Source organism: Trichechus manatus, unplaced genomic scaffold (genome assembly GCF_000243295.1).
Source record: "Trichechus manatus latirostris isolate Lorelei unplaced genomic scaffold, TriManLat1.0 scaffold00172, whole genome shotgun sequence".
NCBI lineage: Eukaryota > Metazoa > Chordata > Mammalia > Sirenia > Trichechidae > Trichechus > Trichechus manatus.
The window spans coordinates 4,006,948-4,032,377 of NW_004444108.1; the positions used below are offsets into that span (position 1 = coordinate 4,006,948).

At 36.5% G+C, this 25,430-nt stretch overlaps 1 protein-coding gene across 6 annotated transcripts in view; it reads left to right on the top strand.

The window, feature by feature from the left end:
- ZNF451 (zinc finger protein 451) overlaps positions 1-25,430 on the top strand; it is a 105,121-nt gene that overhangs the window by 30,219 nt on the left and 49,472 nt on the right. For all 6 annotated transcript variants that reach the window (XM_023741116.1, XM_004386829.3, XM_023741118.1 and 3 more), the window contains 4 exons: positions 9,633-9,758; positions 14,302-14,413; positions 20,449-20,599; positions 21,782-21,908. In XM_023741116.1, coding sequence (XP_023596884.1) covers positions 9,633-9,758; positions 14,302-14,413; positions 20,449-20,599; positions 21,782-21,908 — 516 coding nt within the window. The remainder of the gene's footprint in view (positions 1-9,632; positions 9,759-14,301; positions 14,414-20,448; positions 20,600-21,781; positions 21,909-25,430) is intronic.

Genomic DNA, 25,430 nt, shown 5'->3' on the forward strand with positions numbered 1-25,430 from the left:
TGGTTTTGCATAGTCCTTAAGAGTTCATTTCCTAGGTTGGTATCTGGCTAGTACAATCCAGTGTACTATATTCAGCCTGTGGTCTGATATTGTTTGTTCTCAGATCGAAGGACTTCCTTTAATAAGTCTTGTAAGTTTGGTTTGATTTTTACATAGTCCCTTAATTTCTGTTTATCTGGAAATGACCTTATTTCACCATCATATTTGAATGATAGTTTTGCAGGATATATTATTCTTGGCTGGAAGTTTTTTTCTTTCAAGGTTTTATGTATGTCATCCCATTGCCTTCTTGCCTGCATGGTTTCTGCTGAATAACCCAAGCTTAGTCTTACTGTTTCTCCTCTGTATGTGGCTTTCTTTTTCTCGAGCTGCTCTCAGGATTCTTTGTTTGTCTTTGGTTTTAGTGAGTGTGATTATGATATGCCTTGGTGATTTTCTTCTGGGGTCTATCCTATATGGTGTTCTTTGAGCTTCTTGGATGGTCAGCTTTTCATCTTTCATGATATTGGGGAAGTTTTCTGTCAGCAAGTCTTAAATGATCCTCTCTGTGTCTTCTGTTTTCTCCCCCTGTTCTGGAACTCCGATCACTTGCAAATTTTTGCTTTTGATTGTATCCCACATAATTCTCAGGGTCTCTTCATTTTTCTTCGTTCTTTTTTCTGATTTTTCCTCAAACAGTTGTGTCCAAGTGTTTGTCTTCAGTTCCACTGATCCTGTGTTCCGCCGTTTCAAATGTTATCCTCAGCCCTTCTGTGACACTATCCATTTCTGAAATCTTGTTTATCTTTTGGATTTCTAATTGTTGTTTTTTTATAATTTCTAGTTGTGAGTTTATTTTAGCATTTTGTTCCTGTATTATTTTCCTGAATTCTTCCATTTTTTTCTGCCTTTTACATGAATTTGTCTATTTTTTCCTCATTTTTGTCTGCCTTTTGTTTCAACTCTTGGATAATTCTAAGTATTAGAGATTTGAATCCCCTCTCAGGTAGTTCTAGTGCCTTTTCTTCTACTGGAAGGTCATCTGGTGTTTTATTTTGGATGCCCAGTGAACCATCCTATCTTGTTTTTGTAAATGTTTTGATATTGACTGCTGTCTTCGGGGCATTCAGTAGTTATTTTTCTTGTTTATTGATTGTAGATTTGTTTATTTTGTCCTTTTTTTTTTTTAAATTTGGCTATGTCTGAGCAGGCAAGCTGTGTGTTCTTTGTTGTTTGCTCGTCTGTGGGCACGATACTTTTCGCCTCCTCCAATTGGCAGGTCAGTCGCTCAGATATGGTACAGCAGGGCAGGTCTAGCTGAAGAGGAGTTGCTGGGATGGGTTGTTTGTGGCACTTACTATAGCCACCAGGGCAGGTCGGTAATCAGTGCAGGGCAGTTCCAGTAGGCCGTGCCTGTGCTGCTTGGTGGTGTGATGTTAAGTGCACGGTGTGCAGGTAGGCAGGATGGAGGGGGGAGATTGTGATGTGTGGAGCTAAGATGAGTATGAAAGAGAGGAGAGAGGAACAGGAGCCAAAAACATACAAACATACAAACAAGAGTGCTAGGGGAGCTTGCCGTTGGAGTGGAGAGATGAGAGACTATGAAATGGAGAAAAACAAAAAGGAGAAAAAGAAGAAAAAAGAAAAGAATGAACAAATAAAAATTAGAAAGAAAAAAGAACAGCAAAGCTCCCAGGGATCCCACTGGTATGGCTACGAGGTCTGGGGAAATTGTTCCCAGGTGTTGAGTACAGCCTGGCTAGGAGGCGTAGAGGTATTCAGCGCCAGCTATCCAGGGGACAAGAAGAGAAGGAAGGTATAGAGAGATGAGAAATTGAATAATGAAGAAAGACAAAAAGGGAAAAAGAGGGAAGAGAAAACAAAACAAATTTAAAAAAAAAAGAACAAGAAAATCTCCCCAAAAAAGGGGGGGAAAAAAAAAAACCATGAAGAAAGAAATGCCCTCTTGGATCCCTCTGCACGTCTGCGAAAGTTGAGGGGGTAGGTCCCAAGCCACACAGCACCACCCGGCCAGAATGGGCTCCCAACTCGAGGAAAAGAAAAAGACAACAAACAAACAATTGAAAACAAACAAACAAAAAAATCCCTGGGATCCCACCAGCGTGGCAGCACAGACCGGGAAGCAGTTCCACACTCAAGTGGAGCTCCACAGCCCCTCAGGAAGAAGCAAAGATGGCGCACGGAGCCAGGTATTTGAGCAGAAGGAGGGGGAGGTGGTGAGAGGTAACGAAGAAATCAAAAGAAGTGAAAAAACGCAACACCAGCAGCCAACAGATGGCACTCAGGGAGTCGGCCAGTGCAGGTGGGTGGAATCCAAGCAGCTGGTGCTCCTGGCCAAGAGACTGTGGCCGCAGGAAGTAGAGGAGGCCGAGTTGGGGTGAAGAAGGGTGGGGGTTGGGAAAGCATATATCACTGTTCAGTGGTTGTTCTGTCTCCTGCTGGAAGCTCCGTGAGGCTGCTTTCTCATACCCCCTATTTGCTGGTCTCTGATAGGAGTCCACAATGGCGGATCAGTGCTGCGTTAGCTGATAGGGGACCTCTCCATGTATGTCTCCTCGCTGTCTGTTCTTTTATCAGTTTCTTATTCCTTTTGGTGCTTGTCTGAGTTCTTTATCTCTTCATTTGATGTTTAGGATTTCAGGATTGCTGTTTTCTTTGTTTGGCTTAGTTTTTCGGATCTTTGCTGTGGAGGGACGGCGTGGTGCTTCTGCCTAGAGTGCGATGATTATGTATTTTACTTTGTCTTCACAAGCTGCCCTTTGAAATCTTTGGTTCAGCATTTTTACTTCACCATTTCTTCCCTTCGCTTTAGCTACTCTATGTTCAGAACAAGTTTCAGAGTCTCTTATGACATCTATTTTGGCCTTTTCTTTCTTTCCTGTCTTTTTAATGAACTTTTGCTTTCTTCACATATGTTGTCCCTGATGTCTTCCCACAACCTCTCTGGTCTTTGGTCATTAGTGTTCGATGTGTCCAGTCTGTTCTTGAGATGGTCTTCTGTCTCAGTCATCTAGTGCTGCTGTAACAGAAATACCTAAAAGTGGGTGGCTGTTAACAAAGAGAAATTTATTCTTTCACAGTCTAGTAGGCTGCAAGTCCAAATTCAGGGCATCAGCTCCAGGGGAACGCTTTCTCCATCGGCTCTGGAGGAAGGTCCATGTTTTCAATCTTCCCTTGGTCTGGGAGCTTCTCTGCACAGGAACCTCAGGTCCAAAGGATGCGCTCTGCTCCCGGCACTGCTTTCTTGGTGGTTTGAGGTTCCCATGTGTCTCTACTTGCTTCTCTTTTATATCTCAAAAGAGATTGGCTTAAGACACTATCCAATCTTGTATACCTCATCAGTATAACTGCCAATTGCTGCTAATCCATCTTATTAGATCATAATAATTGAATTTACAACACGTAAGGAAATCACATCAGAGTACAAAATGCTACACAGTTATACAGTACTGAGAATCATGACCCAGCCAGGTTGATAGATATTTTGGGGGGACACAATTCAATCCATGACAGTCTCCAAACAAGTTCGGGTAGGATTTACTAAAGGTCATATTTTGTCTTGCATGGACTTACTTTAATTTTCTTCAGCTTCAACTTGCATTTGCATATGAGCAGTTGGTGATCTGTTCCGCAGTTGACCCCTGGCCTTGTTCTAACCGATGATATGGAGCTTTTTTTGTTCTTCACTAGGAAAAAGTAATTTGATAGTGGAATCATCAATTCAAGGGTAGCTCTTCCTGGGTTAGGATTACATTAATTTATCCAAAAACATGGCCTTCTTCCTATTCCTAGAATTTTGACATTGTTGTGACACCTGAGGAACTATATTTAGAGTGACAGAAATTCCATTTTCTATCCTTGCCACTCACCTGGTTGCATAGATGACAGTGTTTGACTAGGAAATATTTTGTGGTTTGATGTAAGAGTAACAACTTGAAATACCATCTTGCCAATGAAATTTTCAGTGGTTTGTAATCTGCAGATAAATCTAGACATATAGTATCATTTCTGTTTAGGAATTTCAACCTCATGGAAGGAGAATTGTAATTATTGTCTCTCTCTTTTTTAAAATAATTTATTTTATTGTTGTTGTTAAGAATATACACAGCAGAATATACACCATTCAACAATTTCTCCATGTACAATTCAGTGACATTGGTTAAATTCTTCGAGTTGTGCAACTATTGTCACCCTCTTTTTCCCAGTTGCTCTTCCTCCATTAACATAATCTCACTGCCCCCTAAGTTTCCTGTCTAATCTTTCGATTTAATGTTATCAGTTTGATCCCATATAGACAGATCTTAAAAGAGCTCAGTGTTCAAGACAGACATTCTTTACTAGTTAAGCTAAACTATTATTTGGTTTTAAGACTTCAGGGGATCTTTTTGGTTTAAAGTTTAAAGATTATCTCAGGGCAGTAGTTTCAGGGTTCATTCAGCCCCCATGGCTCCAGAAAGTCTGGAGTCCATGAAGGTTTGAAGTTCTGTTCTGCATTCTCCTCCTTTTGATCAGGATTATTCTATAGAATCTTTGATCAAAATGTTCAGTAATGGCAGCCAAGTACCGTCCAGTTCTTCTGGTCTCATGGCAAAGGGGGCATTTGTTCATGGAGGCAGTTAGCCACACATTCTATATCCTCCTTCTATTCCTGACTCCTTTCTCTTTTGCTCCAGGTGAATAGAAATCAATTGCTGTGCCTTGAATGGCCACTTTCAAGCTTTTAAGACCTCTGGCAGTACTCAGTGAGCTAGGAAGTAGAACAGAAGCACGAAGCAGGATATTAGGCCAATTAATTGTGATGTCTCATAAGGCTCTACATAAGCTACTCTTTTTTTGGCATTGTAAATATATCTATCACACAACTTTTGCCAATTCTACTTTTTGCAGGTGTACAACTTATTGATAACAATTACATTAATTGGCTGTGTAACCCTACCCTTAATCAATGTGATTTTTCCATCACTGTAATCTGAACCCTAGTGCTCCATAAGCAATAACCCCTCCATTCCTCTTCCCTCCCACCCCTGGTAACCACTAATAAACTTTGGTTTCTATACATTTGCCTGTTCTTTTTATATAAGTGACATCATGTAATATTTGTTCTTTTGTGATTGACTTATTTCACTCAGCATTATGTCTTCAAGTTCCATCCACATTGTAGCATGTACCAAGACTTCATTTCTCTTACTGGCTGAGTAATATTCCATTGTGTACATACCACATTTTGTTTGTCCTTTCATCTGTTGATGAGCATTTAGATTGTTTCTACCTTATGGCTATTGTGAATAGTGCTGCAGTGAACATTGGTGTACAAATATCTGTGTCTCTGCTTTCAAGTCTTCCGGGTATATACCTGGGAGTGGAATTGCTACATCATATTGTAGTTCTATTTTTAGTTTTTTTGAGGAACCACCACACTGTTTTCCACAACAGCTCTACCATTGTGCATTCTCACCAGCAGTGGATGAGAGTTCTAATTTATCTACATCTTCACCAACATTGGCTGTTTTCTGGGGGTTTTTAATTTAAATTTTTAATCTTAGCTATCTTAGTGGGAGTGAAAAGGTATCTTATTGTGGTTTTCATTTTCATCTCTGTTGGCTAATGACATTGAGCATCTTTTAATGTGTTTGGTGGCTCTTTCAATGTTATCTTTGGTGAAATGTCTATTCAAGTCCTTTGCCTATTTTTTGATTGTGTTATTTGTTTTTTTGTTATTAAGTTATTGAAGTTTTATATATATTTTGGTTATTAGATTCTTCTTGGATATATGGTTTCTGAAGATAGTCTCCCAGTTGGTGTCTTGTCTTTTCACTTCTGTCGTAAAGTCTTTTGATGAACACAAGTTTTTAGTTTTAAGAGGTCTCATTTATTTATTTTGTCTTTTGCTGTTTGTGCTTTTGTTATTAGATAATCCATTGTTAAAAGCTAGTCCTGACACCCTTGCGACTGCATTGTCTTCTAAGAATTTTATGGTTTTAGTTTTCACATTTAGATCTTTAATCCATTTTGAATTTGTTTTTGTGTATAGTGTGAGGCATGTGTTCTATTTTCATTTTACTTCCTGTGGAAATGCAATTTCCCGAGCACCATTTATTTTATTTTTTAAAATTTTATTTATTTTGTTGTCGTTGAGAATATACACAGCAAAACATACCCAAGTCAACAGTGTCTACATGTACAGTTCAGTGATATTGATACATTCTTGTCAACACCGTTTATTGAAGAGACTCCTCTTTCGCCATTGAATAAACTTAACACCCTTGTCAAAAATCAGCTGACCATAGATGTGTGGGTTTATTTCTGGACTCGTAATTCTATTCCATTGGTCTGTGTGTCTGTTATTATACCAGTATCAGGCTGTTTTGAGTACTGTGGCTATATAATATATTTTAAAATCAAGAAGTATGAATCCTCTTATTTTGTTCTTCTCTTTCAACATTGCTTTAGCTATTTGGGGCTATTGCCATTCCATACAAAATTGAAGATTGGTTTTTCCATTTCTGTAAAGAAGACTATTGAAATTTTTGATTAGAATTGCAATGACTCTATAGATTGCTTTGGGTAGTATTGACATTTTAACAGTAGTAAGTTTTCCAATCCATGAATGTGTACATCTTTCCATTTATTCAACTCTTCTTTAATCTCTTTTGACAGTGTTTTGTAAGTTTCATTGTGTAATGTTTACACATCCCTGGTTAAATTTATTCCTAGGTATTTTATTCTCTTAGATGCTGTTGTAAATGGAATTGTTTCCCTAATTTCCCTTTCAGATTTCTCATTGCTGGTGTATAGAAACCCAACTAATTTTTGTTTGTTGACCTTGTACCCTGCAACTTTGCTAGATTCCTCTATTAACTCTAGAAACTTTTTTTGTGGATTCTTTGGGATTTTCCCTATATAGTAGGATCATGCCATCCAGGAATAGAAATACTTTTATTTCTTCGTTTCTAATCTGGATACGTTTTATTTCTTTTTCTTATCATATTACTCTGGCTAGGACTTCTAATACAATGTTGAGTAGAACTGGTGAGAGCAGGTTCCCTTGTCTTGTTCCCAATTTCAATGGGAAAGCTCTCAGTCTTTCTTCATTAAGTATAATGTTCACTGTTGTTTTTCAATATCTGCCCTGAATCATACTGAAGAACTTTGCTTCTATTCCAAACCTCTTGAGACTTTTCATCAAGAAAGGGTGTTGAGTTTTATCAGATGCTTTTTCTGCATCCATAGAGATGATTGTGTGGTTCTTTTCCTTTGTTCTGTTGATGTGGTGTATTACAGTGATTGATTTTCTAATGCTGAAATATCCATGCATTCCTGAATAAATCCCACTTGGTCATGGTGTATGGCTGTTTTAATATGCTGTTTGATTCTGTTCACTAGTATTTTGTTGAGAATTTTTGTCTCTATATTCATGAGGGATATTGGCCTGTATTTTTTTTTTTTTTTTTTGAAGTCTTGTCTGATTTTGGTATCAGGGTTATGTTTATTTCATATACTGAATTAGAGAGTGTTCCTTCTTTCGCTGTCTCTTGGAAGAGTTTAAATAGGATTAGTGTCAATGCTTCTCTAAATGTTTGGTAGAATTCCCCAGGGAAACAATCTGGTCCAGATTTTTTGTTGTTGTTGGGAAGTTTTTGATCACTGATTCAATCTCTTCACTCGTTATGGGTCTGTTGAGATTTTCTATTTCCTCTTGAGTCAGTTTGGATAGGTTAGTGGTTCCAACTCATAGCGACCCTATAGGGCAGAGTAGAACTGCCCCACAGAGTTTCCAAGGAGTGCCTGGTGGATTCTAACTGCCGACCTTTTAGTTAGCAGCCATAGCTCTTAAGTACCACGCCACCAGGGTTTCCGTGTTCTGCTAAGAATTTGTCCATTTCATCTAGGTTATCCAGTTTCTTGCCATATACCAAAAAAAAAAAAAAACCCGTTGCCATCGAGTGAATTCCAACTCATAGTGACCCCTTAGGACAGTCAAACTGCCAACCTTTTGGTTAGCAGCCGTAGCTCTTAATCACTACGCCACCAGGGTTGTTGCTGTATAGTTGTTCATAATATTCTGTCATAATTGTCTTTATTTCTGTTGGGTCAGTTGTAATGCCTCGTCTTTCTTATCTTGGTTATTTGCATCTTTTCTCTTTGTTAGTCTAACTAAAGGTTTGTCAATTTTATTGATCTTTTCAAAGAACCAACTTCTGGTTTTGTTGATCTCTTTACTGTTTTTCTGTTTTTAATTTCATTTTTTGATTACTCTTTTTTTAATTCTGTAAGTAAGCCCAAGTTTATACCTGTCCTCCTCCGCCCTGTACTTATATGATGTTGGTTTACCTGGTCGTCCAAGCATTGATTTTTGCTAGAGTTTAAAACCTAAAATATGTCTGTTTGTCAGGAAGGCTAATATGTTCTAGTTCCATGTTTAAAATCTTACTTCTTTAAGTTTTCTTTTCTTTTTTTTTTTTAGGATTTACTCTAAATCTCATTCTGAAGGAAGTGCCTACCTTTTAAATAAAATAATATTATTTTTTCATCTTCCCAAGGAGTACATTTAATTTTCTTTTAAGACAGAAAGATAAATTTGTCTCTAGTAGAGGATCACAGGTCAGATAAATAGATTTTTGTGACTTTCCAATAATCTGCATTGTGCTAAAAAAAAACAAAAAACTGTTGCTGTCAAGTTGATTCCAACTCAGAGTGACCCTATAGGACAGAGTAGAACTGACCCATAGGGTTTCCAAGAAGCGGCTGGTGGATTTGAACTGCTGACCTTTTGTTTAGCAGCCAGATGCTTAAACCACTGCGCCATAGGACTCCTGCATTGTGCTATAGCTTGTAAAATAGCATTTTGAAGTTAGAATGTCACCTACTACCTGGTGTAGGTGGCACAAGTTGGTCAAGTGGTCTGAAAGTGAGACTACTTCCACCTAAAGTGGTTCTGTGAGCATTATTCACTGCAAAGGTGTAGCCGCATGCTGAAAATACCAATTTGGCCTTTTTATATATACTAACTTCTATGTAACTTCTGTCTACTTCTTCAGAACATCACTCCTCCTATTTGACTTGACTGATGTAACTGTTTCCCACTTTAGATAAAATGTGGATTGTACATATATTACTGATTTGCCTAAGGAGCGATATTTTAGTTAGTAACCGAATCTAAAACAGACAGGAAGACTCTATTCTTTTTAATCAACAGTTTCTCCATAATACTTACTGTCCTAGCATTGGTGAAAAACCAGTGCCAAAGGTGTTTGTACTAATAGACCTTTTGGAGGATAGACTCAGGACTTGGTGACTTACCCTGTTGACTTATCTTATTGACTCAGCAAAGCAACCAAAAACTTTTTCAATATCCAGATGGTTATAAAGTGAATAAGGATGATAGATGTTTTAGCAGGTAGTTTATGTAACATTTTGAAAACCAAACATGCTGTTGGAAAATTGGCTAAGCTACAAAATACAACATAAAATATAAAATACACAAAAAAGTTTCTCAGAAAATTGATGATAGAAGTAAATGTTTTTTTTTGTTTTATTTACTTTTTTAGTACAGCTGTTTGGTAAATAGATATATGTTGTCCTAAATGAATTTCATTAGTTGAAAGGAATGAAAATTGTTCTTTTAATTATAGGAGAATGTTAAGCATAAAGATTATATTGAAAATCAACAGGATAAAGTTGCCTTAACGCTGGCTCGTCTAGCCCGCCACGTCGAAGTGGAGAAACAGCAGAAAGAAGAGAAGAATAGAGCATTCCGGGTATGTGGCTATTTTAATTGATGTTTTAATAAATTATAGAATCATTTTATTTGCTATACATTTGTAAACAGAAACTATGAATCAAAAAATGTATAATTGAATCCAAGTTCATCATATACCCTAGGAACATCATCAGTTTAGTAGTAATTCATGACAGCCTTTTACATTTCATGGGATTCTCATCTCATATCTTTATCTCATGTATATTAAAAGAATAAAAAATGGAATTAATTAAGTGGGCTTTATTTCTGGGAGTTGAAAATTTTGGAATTTCTCAAAGCAGATGAGCAATTATGACTTCTGGTTACAAAAATCAGTTCATTACAAGAGTAAAAAGAGTTCATCGGGGACTTTGTAGATGTAAACGGTTGAAAGGTTATTTTCTATCAAATAAAGCTAGGCTGTTTGCCTCTCTCTCCAGATTAAATCCATTACTAAACAATTTGAAGTTAGAATGTCACCTACTACCTGATTGTAGTAGGGATTGTAGAACTAGCTGCTTTGTGGAAAATGAAGCCTAATTTAGAATCTTGTGTGATGTAAATGTTTTCCTTGACTTGCTGTAGAAGGCCCCAAATGAAATTAAGAACTTCGTCAATACTGATAAATGACTATTAGGAGTAGAATTTTGAAGAATTAGGTTAAAAAGTTCCATAGTAGGAGATAAAAAATGGAAATTCAAATCATGATTCTCTCAGCAACTGCTTGGATTTCAGCATATCACTTAACTTTTGTAGGCTTTGGGCTTCAATCTGGGAAGGGACAGAGTTGGAGATCCAAGTCAGGATAAGCACTACGATTTGATAATTTTAGCATATCATATTTTTTGATTTCTTGGCCCATTAGTTACTATGAAGGAATTTGTGTATTTCTATAGCTTCTGTTTTAATATCTCCTAATCTGGTACAGGGCCCTGGTGGTGCAGTGGTTAAGAGCTCAGCTGCTAACCAAAAGGTCACCAGTTTGAATCCACCAGCCACTCCTTGGAAACTTTGGGCAGTTCTGCTCTGTCCCGTAGGGTTGCTGTGAGTCAGAATTGACTCAATGGCAATGGGTTTGTTTTGTTTTGTGGTTTTATCTGGTATAGAATAAATTAATTTTTCAGTTTAAAAGTATGTTAATTTGGGGACTTTAACTTTATGATATAATACCAATTTAATTAGAAAATATTATTTTACTTGTATGTTTAAAATGCTTATTGCATAGAGATTTTTTTATTTATTATTTCTATCCTGCCAGAAACACTGTTCAATTTTAAGGAATATTCTTTCTCAGAACTATGTTATGTGTTTGTTTTATCTATGGGTCTTGGGGAAAATCTCTGAGAGGAGAGACGTTTGCAAGTTGTCCTCCTTTTCCCAGATTTCCTGACAATATTAGCTGCTTTTCTCAGACATTAACAAACCGATCAAATAGAAACCAAAGCTTTTGTAATGTAGCTCAGACTCTTAATAGTCACTATGAATTAGAGTTTTTCTCAATAGTAGTTTCAGGCTCCACCTATGTACATGTTCATTCTTTGTATTAAAGACTTTACCTTGATGTGGAGGAATTTTTTTTTTGAAATTTTGAAAATTTTCATTTCTTATTTTACCAATTGTAAATAATACATTTGTCTAGATTACATTCTGTTCTAAGGGAGAAACTGACTGATACACATGCTTTAACCCTCGCTTGCTGTCCACCTGTGATTTTTAGTTTTTTTCTTATTTGATTCCTGTCTTAGTTATCTAGTGCTACTATAACAGAAATACCACAAGTGGATGACTTTAACAAACAAATTTATTCTCTCACAGTCTTGGAAGCTAGAAGTCTGAATTCAGGGTGCCAGCTTCCCGTGAAGGCTTTCTCTCTCTGTTGGTTCTGGGAGAAGGTCCTTGTCATCAATCTTCCCCTAGTGTAGGAGCTTCTCAGTGCAGGGACCCTGGGTCCAAAGGACATGCTTTCCTCCTGGGGCTTCTTTCTTGATGGCATGAGATCCCCCTCCTCTTTGCTTGATTCTCTCTTTTATATCCCGAAAGAGATAGACTTAAGATATAACCTAATCCTGTAGATTGTGTCCTGCCTCATTAACATAACTGCCTCTAATCCTGCCCCATTAACATCATAGAGGTTAGGATTTACAACACATAGGATAATCACATCAGATCACAAAATGATGGTCAACCACACAATACTGGGAATCATGGCCTAGCTAAGTTGACACACATTTTTGGGGGACATAATTCAATCCATAACAGTTCCCTTTGTGGATAACTTGTTTTTTAAAACTAGATGTCAAAAAAAGGCAGAAAAGAAGATAATGAAATTCAAGAAATAATTCTTCAAGGATTATAATGGATGCTAACTCTGGCTCAAAATAGATATTGTAGAGAATGTCTTCCAACTCTTCTACGTCTTAACTTTGTGAATTCCTGGTGTCTTCATTATTAAATTGTATTGTGTCTGTTTTGAGACATTTTAAAAAAGAAGACTCACTAAAATCTTGACTGGATACTTCATTTTCAGAAATCATGTACTGTGCTGGCCAGTTGACCAGCTACCAGTGTTACATGTTGATATTCCATGAGTTAAGATAACTTACAAGAAGGGTTCTAACCCTAAAGTTTATGGAAGTAGCTTTGTGACAGAGGAAAAAAGTGACTAATTTTGAGATTATTTTAGCCAACATGCCCTAAGGAGCATTCTGGGTGTACTACTTTCAAGACAGATCTGTTCATTCTTCTGGCAGTCTGTGGTATATTCAATAATCTTCACCAACACCCTAATTCAAAGGCATCAATTCGTCTTCAGTCTTCCTTATTCATTGCCCAGCTTTCGCATGCATATGAGGCAACTGAAAACACCATTGCTTGGATCAGGTGCACTTTAGTCCTTAAAGTGACATCTTTGCTTTTTAACACTTTAAGGAGATCTTTTGCAGCACGTTTGCCCAGTGCAATACTTCATTTGATTTCTTGACTGTTGCTTCCATGGGCATTGATTGTGGATCCAAGTGAAATGAAATCCTTGGCAACTTCAGTCTTTCTCTGTTTATCATGATGTTGCTTATTGGCCCAGTTGTGAGAATTTTTTCTTTCTTATTGTTAACTAGTCCATGCATTATTCTGTCCTGTATCTTGAAATCCAGTGTTTGTAACTTTGTGATTTCTTCTTATGTACATATAAATATTTTTGAGACGCAGTATTGTATAATGAAGGAGCCCTGGTGGCACAATGGTTAAGCACTCAGCTGTTAACCGAAAGGTTGGTAGTTTGAACCCACCAGCTGCTCCGAGGGAGAAAAGACCTGGCGATCTGCTTCCATAAAGATTACAGGAAACTCTATGGGGCAGTTTTACTTTGTCCTGTAGGGTTGCTGTGAGTTGGAATCGACTCGAGGGCACACAAGAACAAAAACATGGTATAGTGGCCAAATTGCCAGAGTGTGAATCCTGTCATTGTTATATATCCTTGAGCAATTTACTTGACCTTTCTGTACCTCAGTTTTTCCGTTGTAAAATGGGAACAATAGTAGTACCTTCCTTAGAGTTATTGTGAGAATCAATGTAAAGTACTTTTAGAACAGTGTCTGACACATGATAAGCAGTCAGTAAATGTTTTTATATTCATCCTGATTAGAGAGTGTGCAAATAGATTTATAGATAGTATAATTAGAAAGAGTAGAGACTTTCAGCAAAATCTAAAAGGATAAAGTTCATGCATTGGCAGCCTATGGCCTGTGAGCTAAATCTAGCCTGCTGTCTGTTTTTATAAAGTTTTATTGGGACACAGTTATACCTGTTTATTTACATATTGTCTGTAGCAGCTTTCAAACTACAGTGGCAGAGCTGAGTAGTTGAGATAGAGACCATGTGGCCTGAAAGGCCTAAAATATTTACTATCTGGCCCTTTACAGAAAAAGTTTGCCATCTGCTTTGTAGAGTGTCTAGCACTTATTTAAATGTTTCATGTGTATCTGTTGTTATTAATATTATTCACTGAACAAATATTTGTTAGTCTTTCCAGACTATATACATGGAAAATTTGAAAAAATGTATAAAAGTTTAAAATGAAAATAACTATTCACAATTCTATTCCCAGAGATAGACATTATTAACATTTAATGTATTTGTTTTTAGTCTGTTTTTTCCCTCTGCAGATATATTTTTATGTAGATTGAAATTATTCTTTGCTTATATTTGGCCTCATTTGTTTTATACAATTTGGTTGCCTTGATATTAAAAGTACATTCCCACATCATTGAAAAATCTTGGTTAGCGTTTCTAATGACTTTCATCAAATATGTGTACCATGATTTACTTAAACAATAGCCTCTTGTTGGAGTGAACTTTGTGCTAATATAGGTAACATTGGGATCAACATCTTAGAGCATGAATCTTTATTTTGACTTAATTCTTTGAGATAGTTTTTTTAATGTGGAGTTCGAGGGATAAAGAGTAGTCAGTATTATCTGATCACTGACGTGTCAAAGTCTTTCTCTGAAAGAAACCAGGAAAGTAATCACAGGTTAATAGCTTTTTTTTTTTTTAAATATCTTTAGGAAAAAATTGATTTTCAGCACGCTCATGGGTTACAAGAATTGGAATTTATTCGAGGACATTCTGATACAGAAGCAGCAAGACTGTGTGTGGACCAGTGGCTAAAAATGCCAGGTATTCTTTAGAGATTAGAGTAGAATACTAAAGTTTCTGAGCTTCCGTAAAACCTTAAGGTGAAAATAAATCTGTTTTATTTAGTTGCTAGTAATAAGCATAGAAGGTATTGAAACTTAGTTTTAATGATACTTCATAATGGTCTACTATCAATTGCTTTCTACTTTGGCAAATGTACATTTTGAGTATAAGCAATATGTCATCCCTGAGCTCATTAGATATTGCTCATTTATTTGTTCATGTATTTATTAGTTATTATATACTTATGTACTTATATACTTATATACCAATTGCTTTGCTAGTGCTGGGTATATAATAGTATGCAAAGTTGACACAGTTTCTGTCCTCAGGGAGGTTACAATATAGTTGTGGTAGGAGATATTAATTGCACAAATAAATGTAGAATGTAGCTGTGATACATGCGATTTAAAATGAAGTGTGTAGTTCTTGGGACTGTCAGACTGTGTATAACAGGTTATTTGAGGTCAGGAAAGGCTTCTGCACGGAAATGGAATTTAAACTGACATCTAAAGGATTAGTGTTTACTTATTTATTTCTCAGTGCAGCCCATGTGGGTATTTTGTAAGGACGTGTCCACATGAGAGGCTTCTTCACTGTTAACTCCAGGACCTGAGATTTCCTGAAAGAGTCACTGTGGAACATTTCTCCCCAACCAGCTCATTTGGTGGAATTTTTAAGAGCCAGTAGGAGGGTCTCAGCATGGCAACTTTTCTAGCTTATCTTGTGGAAGATCCACTTCCACTGAGCTGTTAAAGGCTTGGGATATCCAAAAAAACCTTTGCTGTGGATTTAGATTTTCTAATCCAACAGTGGATTTAATTACAATCCTTATTGAACCTAGATATCTTGTAGTTCTAAAGTTAGTTTCACAGAGGTTTTCTTTGAATAGAAATAAATTACCACTTATAAAAGAACTGTAATAATTTATTGGTATTTAGCAGTTCATCCCATTTTTGATACCTGATGCAACAGTTTTTTTGGCGCTTGGCTTGTCCTTTAAAATATATTCCCTTCTTACCTCTCAATCTGCTTGTGCCAGGCAAACTCCCACTACACCCTTTTTTAAATGTGTGTTTTTGTTTTTTTTTACGTGCCTGTGGGACTAATACTTGGTCCCACAGATGATACTCAGTACTAGAGGTTGCTGAGTTAATATGGTCATTGTATATCATGTTCAGTTATAAGATAACCCAATCTGTGTTTATTTATTCTGCTTAAGTTTGGTTGATAAGCCTTTTTTGATTCCATAGATCTTTATTCATTTCTCTAATTCAGTATTTATTAAGTTGGATTGATGTGTTTACATGTCTGTCTCTTCTACCAGACCATATTCTCCTTGGGTACAAGGACCAAGTCTTATCAATCCTCTTTTAGTATCAGTGCCTAAAAAGAATGTCGGGCATAGAAATACTCAGTAAATGTTTGTTGAGTATTATGCTGAGGTGGTGTATTAATATTTGCATATTGAATGTAGAAAGGAAGCCTAGAACTTGAATTCCAAATCTGGCTGTCATTCAGATGAACAAAAGCACCTGGCATTCCAGATCTACTTCAGCAAAAGATACTTAGGAATTATGGTAAATGGTTTTGCTCTTGCCATATTCTCTTAAAGCTTACAATTTAAAAAAATTCCTCTTGATATACGTTCAGTTCTCAGTGGAAGAAGTTAATGACTAGCTCAGTGGTTTCACCTTAGCTGAATCAGAATCACCTGGCAGCTTTTCACTAACAACCCAATCAAAAAATGGGCGGGGGACTTGAAAAGATATTTCACCAAAGAGGATATTCAAATAGCCAACAAGCACATGAAAAGATGCTCTACATCATTAGTCATTAGGAAGATACAAATCAAAACCATAATGAAATACCACCTCGCACCCATTGGAATGGCCATGATCAAAGGATCGGGGCGGAGGGTGGAAAGCAATAGGTGTTGTCGAGGTTGTGGAGAAACTGGAACCCTCATTCATTGCTGGTGGAAATGTAAAATGGTATAGCCGCTATAGAGAACATTTTCGTGGTTCCTCAAAAAATTGAACATAGAACCGCTATATGATCCAGCAATCCCAACTCTAAATATATACCCAGAAGAAGTGAAAGAAGGAAAGCAAACAGAAACCTTTACACCAATGTAGACTGCAGCATTTTTCACTAGAACCAAAGAACCAAAAGGTGGAAACAACCTAAATGTCCATGAACAGATGAATGGATAAACAAAATGTGGTATATACATACAGTGGAGTATTACTCAGCCATAAAGACAAATGAAGTCTTGATCATGCCCCAACATGTGTGAACCTAGAAAAGATCATCACGCTGAGTGAAAAAAGTCAGTTGCAAAAGGACAAATACTGTATGATCTCACTTACATGAAATAAGCAAATATATAGAAACCAAAGATTACTGGTTGTTACCAGGGGTGGGAGGGAAGTGGAAAATGGAGTTTTGCTTAGGGGGCATTTACTTTATGTTAATGGCAGTGGAAAATTTTGGAAAAGGACAGCAATAAAGATTATACACAACATGAAAAATGTAGTCAATGTTACTGAATTGCACATGTGGAAATTGTTGAATTGGTGAAGGTTTGTTGTGTATAGTTTCACCACAGTATTTTAAAAATAAAAAAAGAATCACCTGGGAGCTTTTTAAACAGATGTCTGGGCCTCACCTTCAGAGATTCTCCTAGGGCATCTTTAGTTTTTGGAAGATCCCTAGGTGATTTTGATGGGCGAATGGGCTAAACCTATGAGCTTTATCATCTCTAAGGTCTCTTCTAAAAATCCTGTATCTCATATGAGTCTCACACTTTCAAGTCCCACATTTAATGGTTCTTGGGCCAGTAATATGCCCATTTAGGCCTAATCCCTGATCTCTTAAATTGTCAGAATATATTGGAAATCAAATTCATGGGCGTCTGTTTATATATTTCCTTGGGCAGGCCAAGTGGGAACAAATGAGTCATTAACTGTGGTCTTTATGATACTTGAAAGACTTGGCATTTTATATGCCTTCAGGTTACACTTGGGTCATTGATGGCTGATAAGCATGAGCCTTGAGTTAATGTTGGTAGTTACATTCTTTTTTTGTAATGAGTTCAGCTTTTTGCTTGGTACCTACAAACAATGAAAAATGAAGTTTAGGATCTGTTAGAACGGTTGCTTTAGCATTGGGCTGTATTTGGTCCAACAGTGGTATTCTATAAATGGACTTTAGAGAGTGCTGAGATGTTTGAAAAGGATGTAGCTGGGGAAAATAGAGATGAATTTGTTGTTTTCTTTAATTATAAAAAGTGAGATTCTATTTCTCAGTAGCATTAAGGGTCTCTATCCAATCTATTCCAAAGCACTCATTTATTATAATTTAGTTGTTTGATTTCAAGTATTTTATTTATAATTACTCTATTTTTGGACTGCTCTTTATGGAGCTTTATAGTTGGTCCAGTTTGCATAAGATGGAATAATTAGTAATAAAAAACAGTGCTGTCTATGCTACTTTTTTCTTTTTTTAATTTTTTTTTTTTTTATCTCTCTGTAGGAAAGACAGTACTTGCTTTCAGTTGATCATTTTCTTCAACTTTCTTTTTATCCAGAGGCACTATTTTTGTCTAAACACGGGTCCTAATAGGAAACATCTGGAATATGGCTGGACAGTAAATAGAAACTGCAATAATTCTGGCTGTGTTAAAAAAAAATTAATGATAAAAAAGTCTATTGCCATGTAATGCCTTAAGACTGAAATATGCTTAAGGCTATGCTGTTCATTCTTTGTTATCAGAACACATTTTATTTATAAGCAGTTTGGCATTTTAATTGAGGCAACCTTGCATTTGGGAATTTAAAAACTAGATTATGTTAAGGGAGTAATATTCTATTCTAGTTAAATGGTTAGAGGCTTTGTAGAAACTGCCATAAAGATAAATACCCACAAGAGAGTAATAAAAGACAGATAAAACTATCTGTATATCAAAATCCTCCTGGCAGGAACCCGTACTGTAGATACTATGTAAGAGCAGTAAGCAAGCACTCTTGACAGTCTTGACGTTGTAGCACCAGGTGATGTTTTAATTGAAGCCACCGGAGTCAGTGAAATGCTGGCAAAAACCACACTACTCACACCTAGAAACTCACCCGTCAAGCTCAGCCATGGGACGTCAATTGAGATTGTTGACCCTGGTGAGAAGGTTGAGGCTGAGGCTACTGTTGAAGGTGTCTACAAAATCAAATCAGTCAAATGTAAGGCTGAGGTCTTGGAAGAAAGTTGGCCTGAAGACTTGGGTGAAGACATCTAGGCAGTAAAGTGCATGATAACTGTCCATTACAAGCAACTGTCTACAATGATGACAAAACTTCTGCCAGTTTTAAAGCCGTATTCAGTGACCTTATCAATCGCGTTGATAGGATTCAATCAAACACGATCTTTCTCTTTACTAAAATTTTGTGAGGAACTGCCATCTTGGCTCCCTCGATCAACCCATGGGGCTCACTGTCCACCCTTCTGGCCATTACCGAAGCTCAGTCTCAACTCTCCACACTGCAGGGGACAAGAATTGAAGATGTGTTCTCAGATAACTTGTAACAGCTGGCGAGAAAGTCATACAGTAAAGGAAAGCCCACGTCTTGAAGAACAGTGGCTCCACCCTTGATAAATAGCCCTTGAATTTAGGTTTAGTTTTGATAATGCAGTTGTAAAAAAAAAAAAAAAAAAAAAAAAAAAAACCTCCTGGCTGTTTTACAGTTCTTTGTTTCTACAATATAACTCTCTAAATTTTCCATTATGTTTCGTATGTTGGGAGTTTCCTTGGAAACAAAATTTGGCGAGGGCAGTTCGTCTCTAAGAGTTCTGTGATATGCACACATGGAATACTACTTGACCATAAAGAGAAATGAAGTCTTGATGCATGCTACATGGATGAACCTTGAAAACATCTTGCTGAGTGAAGTCAGTCAGTCTGAAAAGGACAAATATTATATGATCCCACTTATATGAAATAAACAAATATGTAGAAACCAAAGATTATTATTAGTGGTTACTATGGATGGGAGGGAGGCAGAAAGGGTGAGATTTTGCTTAGGAGGCATTGAATTAGGAGGTCACGGGTGGTGGTGGAATGATTTGGAAAAGGATAGAATATTTGCACAACTTGAAGAACGTAATCAGTGTCACCAAATTGTACCTGAAGAAATTGTTGAGATGATATATGTTTGTATGTTTTGTTAAGTATGCTTTCACCACAGTTAAAAAAGAAAAAAAAAGTTATGTGACTGACTAAGATTATAAAGAAAGAAAAGGATGAAGAATGGACCAGGATAGGTGATTAAGAGAAGGCAATGGTGAGCAAAGTGTTTTCCAACTGGCTTTGAAAAGGAAAAAAGAGAAAGAACAAAATAGGATAAATAGAAAGGGGAGAGTTGACTAACAGTAGTAAGTAAATCTCTGCTTTGTGTTCTATAAATTTATTACTGATACTTGTGTTACTTGATGTCCAGGTTGGAACTGATTGATCAATGGTTAGATTCCTCAGAAAATACCACTCTTACCTTCTTTTTTCTCTTTGCCCTCTCCACTCCCCTCACCCCAACCCCTAGTTACATGGTTTAACAGAATTTTCACAGAACCCAGATCCTCTATAATATAGCTAAACCTTTTAATGTGTTTAAGATAGTTAAAAGAAGAGATTATTGCCAACTTATATAAATGAAAAGAAGGGAGTTGGGGCTTTTGTAGAGCAACTTATTTTCCAATGCATTTGATTGATATTCTGACTGTCAAACTTAAGGAAATAGATCTGTTGTTTTTTTTTTTCCTCCTAGAGAAGGATACTTGGAGATGTTAACAGCTTTACGTGTCCCAGATTATTTACTTTGGGGTTATATCCTTTATAAGAGAGGTTGTAAACACTTAATTACAGTTAGGACCAACTGGTTGATGCTATATCATAATATTCATTGTTTTGATTACCAGTCCAAAGGACAAGTATGTGAAGTAGGAGCTTAAGAATTTATACTCTGATGCAGGACTCAAAACAGGCACAATTAATTCTGGAACCAAAAGTTCATTCCGAAGAGGAGGCCAAATGCGAGTGTCTGGGAAACCAATTTCATGTCCCATAATGCATTGCAACAAGGAGTTTGACAATGGGCACCTTCTCTTAGGACATTTGAAAAGGTAAGTATGAGATTCAGAATACTGGATGCTAAAGAGCAAATGAGTGACAAAGTGATTTTGTAAAATGAAAGCATGATTGTGATTATAACTTTATATTCCAAATCCAAATTGTTTTGTGCTATTATGATATAATTATTTCCAACTTATATTTCTTAGGTTTCCTAAAAGGCTTGGTGAAGTCAGATTTTTCCAGTGACATTCTGTCTTCTTTATGTATGTGGTCATTAAATGTATTTCTTCCTAATATGTCTTCGTAAAATTTTGAACAGAGTTCTTACAATGATACGTAGTTGTATCAGTTTTAGAAAAATCCAACTCGTAAATGCAAATTTCAAGAGACACGGAACACTTAAAGATATTTGGTCAGCCTAAAAAAGCTAACATGGCATTAGTAAATAAATGCCAAAAACAGAACAAATGTAGCAAAATTAACAAAAAAGAAGTATTCTATTATCAAACCGATTTTATCATTTACTGAATTTTTGAATAGTAGAGGTTAAGAAAGCAGATACGAAGAGAGGGTAGAATTAAAAGCATTAAACCATATCCTCTGCAGTCACCCCAGTTTGATTCTAGTAGTTCAGAGATGGGAAATTGAGAAGTTTGGGACTGTAAGCCTTAAGTCTTTTCTAAATGCCTCGGTTCCTTGGCTGGTGCAAACCAAAAGGTTGGAGGTTTGAGTCCACCCAGAGGTGTCTCAGAAGAAAGTCCTGGCTATCTACTGAAAAATCGGCCATTGAAACCCATATAGAACACAGTTCTACTCTGACACAAATGGCAAGTAGCGGCAGTAACTTCATATGCCTTACCTTACTGAGAGAGGCCTCTAGAGGGAGCTGCAGCATTGTATAAATAATTGAGTAGTATACTGTTATCTTAACTACTTAAAGTTTTCAAGGCAGTTTGAAATGACAGAAATTAGTTAAATGATTAAAATAAACATTAAAAACTGTTTATAGATATAGAAGTGTCCCTGAAGTCTTAACATAAGATTGTTATTAAAATGATTGCCTGGCATGTGGGAGCCACTTGATATTTCTTGAATAGGAAGAACATTATTTCAGTAGAGAAGTGTGAATTTCTGAATGTGTGTGTGTGTATGTTTAACCTAACAAACAAAGCAACATAGTTCTGCCCCTGGAATGTGGGCTTTTGTAATGTTACTTCTTTTTTGCCAAGTAGGTTTGATCACTCTCCGTGTGATCCAACAATTACACTACATGGACCTTTCACCAATTCGTTTGCTTGTGTAGTATGTTATAAAAAATTTGTTACTCAACAGCAATATAGGGATCACCTTTTTGCTAAGGTAAGAGCATGTCCTAAGTTAAGAGTAGGTATTCTTTTCCTAGAGAATCATGGAGTTGGGTGTAGGTTTCTTGCTGCTGTTAAGCTTGTAATCACCAGTGATGCACAAATATCAAAATTGTGATTGTCTACTGAAAGTAAAATTATTTGAAGCATTAAATTATTGTGGGCAGCTTGATAGCTAAAAGACAGCAGCCCTAGAGATTATCATTGAAATCCTTTCTTTTATGGAGTTGCTCTATGAAGTTAAATTATCTTGTTCAAGATCCTCTGTCAGTTAATCGTATAATGAGAACTAAAACCCTACTCTTAAGTCTGCTGCCTTTCACTGCCTGTTTAAATGTTGGAGCCATGTAGTAAATAACAACTCCTTTATTAATGTTCATATAAAGAAATAGACCTAGTATTTAAAAGGCTGTGTTACATAATTCTCATTAAGTATTACATCTCAAGGGACATGCATCGATTGATGGTATATGCAAATCCATGTAATACAGAACTCTGTAATGGGTTTTTACCATATATGATATTACCCATACCTGTTGCGGTTGAGTTGATTCCAACTCATAGCGACCCTATATAACTTACTAGCATTGCAAATGTAATATATGTTCATTGAGGAAAAATTTAAAAATAAGCAAAAAGAAAACAAGAAGTCACCCTCTTCTCACAGAGATATAACCGTTGTTAACATTTTGATAGTATGTTTCCACTATTTTTCCATATATTAGTAGTTTTTACATAAAATAAGGTATCTAAATTGTATTATGATTTAAAAAAAGCAGTGTATTGCAAACAAATACTATTTGTTGAATCAGTGCATACGTTTCTATATTTTATATCAGTGAATAGTATCCTAATTGTATGAGTATATTATAGCTCATTTAACTAATTTCCTATTGGAGGTCTTGATTTGAAACAGCAACACAGTAAATATCCTAGTACCTGTTGGGAAGATCTATACTTGGTATATTTGCTGAATGAGTACTAGGTTTTGAAATCCTAAAATACTAATGTCCAGAGATTGTAGGGTTTTTTATTAAAATCATGTTTTCAGAATTTGCTTATATCTAGAACTGTACTTGAAAAGTAATGTAGGTAATATCTTGAATTCTTTATAGGTTCACAATAGAGAATTGAAGCTTATTCTCTCAAATATATCTGATTGAGTTCTACAGTCCCTCCACCCCCACCCCAACATTAGAGAACATTCCCAAAATAAATGTGTATCTTTGAAGCAGATTTTGTTTTATACTCAGTCGTCAGTTTTTGAAAGCTGTGTTGTATTCAACACTGGCTAGGCACTGTAGTATGTTAAGAGAAATCACCTATGTATTTCTTCTGTATAGTTCTAACACACAGGAAGCTTGTGCTCTAGAATGAACAAAGCTTAAATGGTACAACATAAATTGAAACAGGAGTTCAGAGACGGGAGAGAAGCATAGGCTGAAGGATATAGAAAAATGTTATGGAAGGAAAGAAGATCCTCAAGGATTAGAAAGACTTACATAGATGGAAAGAAAAAGTAATAGAATTCTAGCTAAGGTCGAAGAACCTGAGCACAAGAGTAAATATGGAAATAGTGTGAAGAAATGAGTTAACGTAGGTCTGAGATGTTAGGAAGGCCTGTTTGCAAGGTTGGCTGGCATTTGGGAACGATTCCCACCATTCTCTGATATGATTGGCTCACGGTGCCTAAACAATGTAGTGTATGCTGAATACCTACTTTCCTTGTAGGAGTCTGGAATTTTGGTAAACGCTAGGCAGAGGCTGCCTACATGACCAACCCCCTGTAAGAACCCTGGGCATTAAGTCTCCAATAAGCTTCCTGGTAGACAGCATTTCACGTGTGTTGTTACAATTTGTTGCTGTGGGAATTAAATACATCCTTTGTGACTCCACTGGGAAAGGATCCTTCGAAGTTTGCACTGGTTTCCTCCAGACTTCACTCCATGTGCCTTTTTTCCTTTGCTGATTTTAGTGTCTGGGTGGTGCAAATGGTTAATGTACTTGGCTGCTAAACGAAAGATCGGCAGTTTGGGTCCATTCAGAGGCACCTCAGAAGAAAGATCTGGTGATCTACTTCCAGAAAATTAACCATTGAAAACCCTATGGAGCACAGTTGTACTCTGACCCACATGGGGTTTTCATGAGTCAGAATTGACCTGACAGCAACTGGTTTTGTTATTTCACTTTTTATCCTTTCACTGTAATAAATCACAACCATGAACACAACTATATGTTGAGTCCTGTGAGTCCTCCTAGTGAACCATTGAACCTGAGGGTGGTCTTGGGACCTCCCACCACAAGTAGCAACATAATTATAAAGGCACAGGATTTTAAACTTGATATTGGCAATAGGGGACTATTATTATAGGATGGTAACATGATGAACATAATGCTTTAGACCTTTAGAGCTAGAAGGACCTTTTTTTCTAGAACCCAATTCCATCTTTTTTAGGGACACCAAAGAGATTTAGGAGTATTACAATGGTAGTGATGTTCAGGGTAGATTCAAAGACATGGATCAAAGAGACGAGTTCAGGTGACCTATTTGGTAATTTAGCTTTGAGGTGAGAAAAGAGTATGACTTAGGTAATGGCACTTAAAATGAAGACCTTGAAGTGAAGTCAAAAGATTTGTTGAAGAAAAAATAATAAGGGCTATCTATTGTCATGAAGATTTGAGGGAAGAAGAGAAAAGGGGCACAAGAGGAGTACATTTCATAATTAGTGTTTGCGGTAGGTTACTGATATGCTTCCTTTTTCTAAATTGGAGTTCTTCCAAAAGGGGCATGTTTCCCTATTTTGTGCACTGTTTTCTCGATTGTGATGATCACATATATCTTTTTTCTTTTGTAAATTGGAGTGAGATAGTTTAAAATTAATTTAAAAAATACTCTCACTTGTGTTTTCCCAATTTTTCATTAATTTGTCCAATTTCTTTTTTCTGGTAATCATGTATACCGTGCTGTTTTGCCCACCCTTTTGCCTTCATTCAGGGAGGTCGATTTATGACATTCAGCCTTCTGGGATCACTCTGTCACTTTTATTAGCAGTATGCTCTCAGCAAGTTACTGAACATCTGGGAACTTAGTTTCATCTGTAAAATGAAATTGTTAAAACTTACAGGGTTGTTGGGAGTTAAGTGTAATACTATATAAAGCACTTAGGTACAGACCTAATGTGCTCAAAAATGCTCCCTATTGCTTATTCTTTGAAGTGTTTTCTTGAGAACTCTAAAGGAAAGGGGAACTCTGACAGGCTGATAAGTATTGACTTAATCAGCCAGAGGGGTTGCCTGTTCATATCCTTTGCCCATTTTTTAACTGGATTATTTGTTTTTTAGTTGTTGAGGTTTTGCAGTATCTTCTAGATTTTAGAGATTAGACGCTGATCAAATTTGTCATAGCCAAAATTTTTTTCCCAATCTGTAGGTTGTCTTTTTACTCTTTTGGTGAAGTCTTTTGATGAGCATAAGTGTTTGATTTTTAGGAGCTCCCAGTTATCTAGTTTCTCTTCTG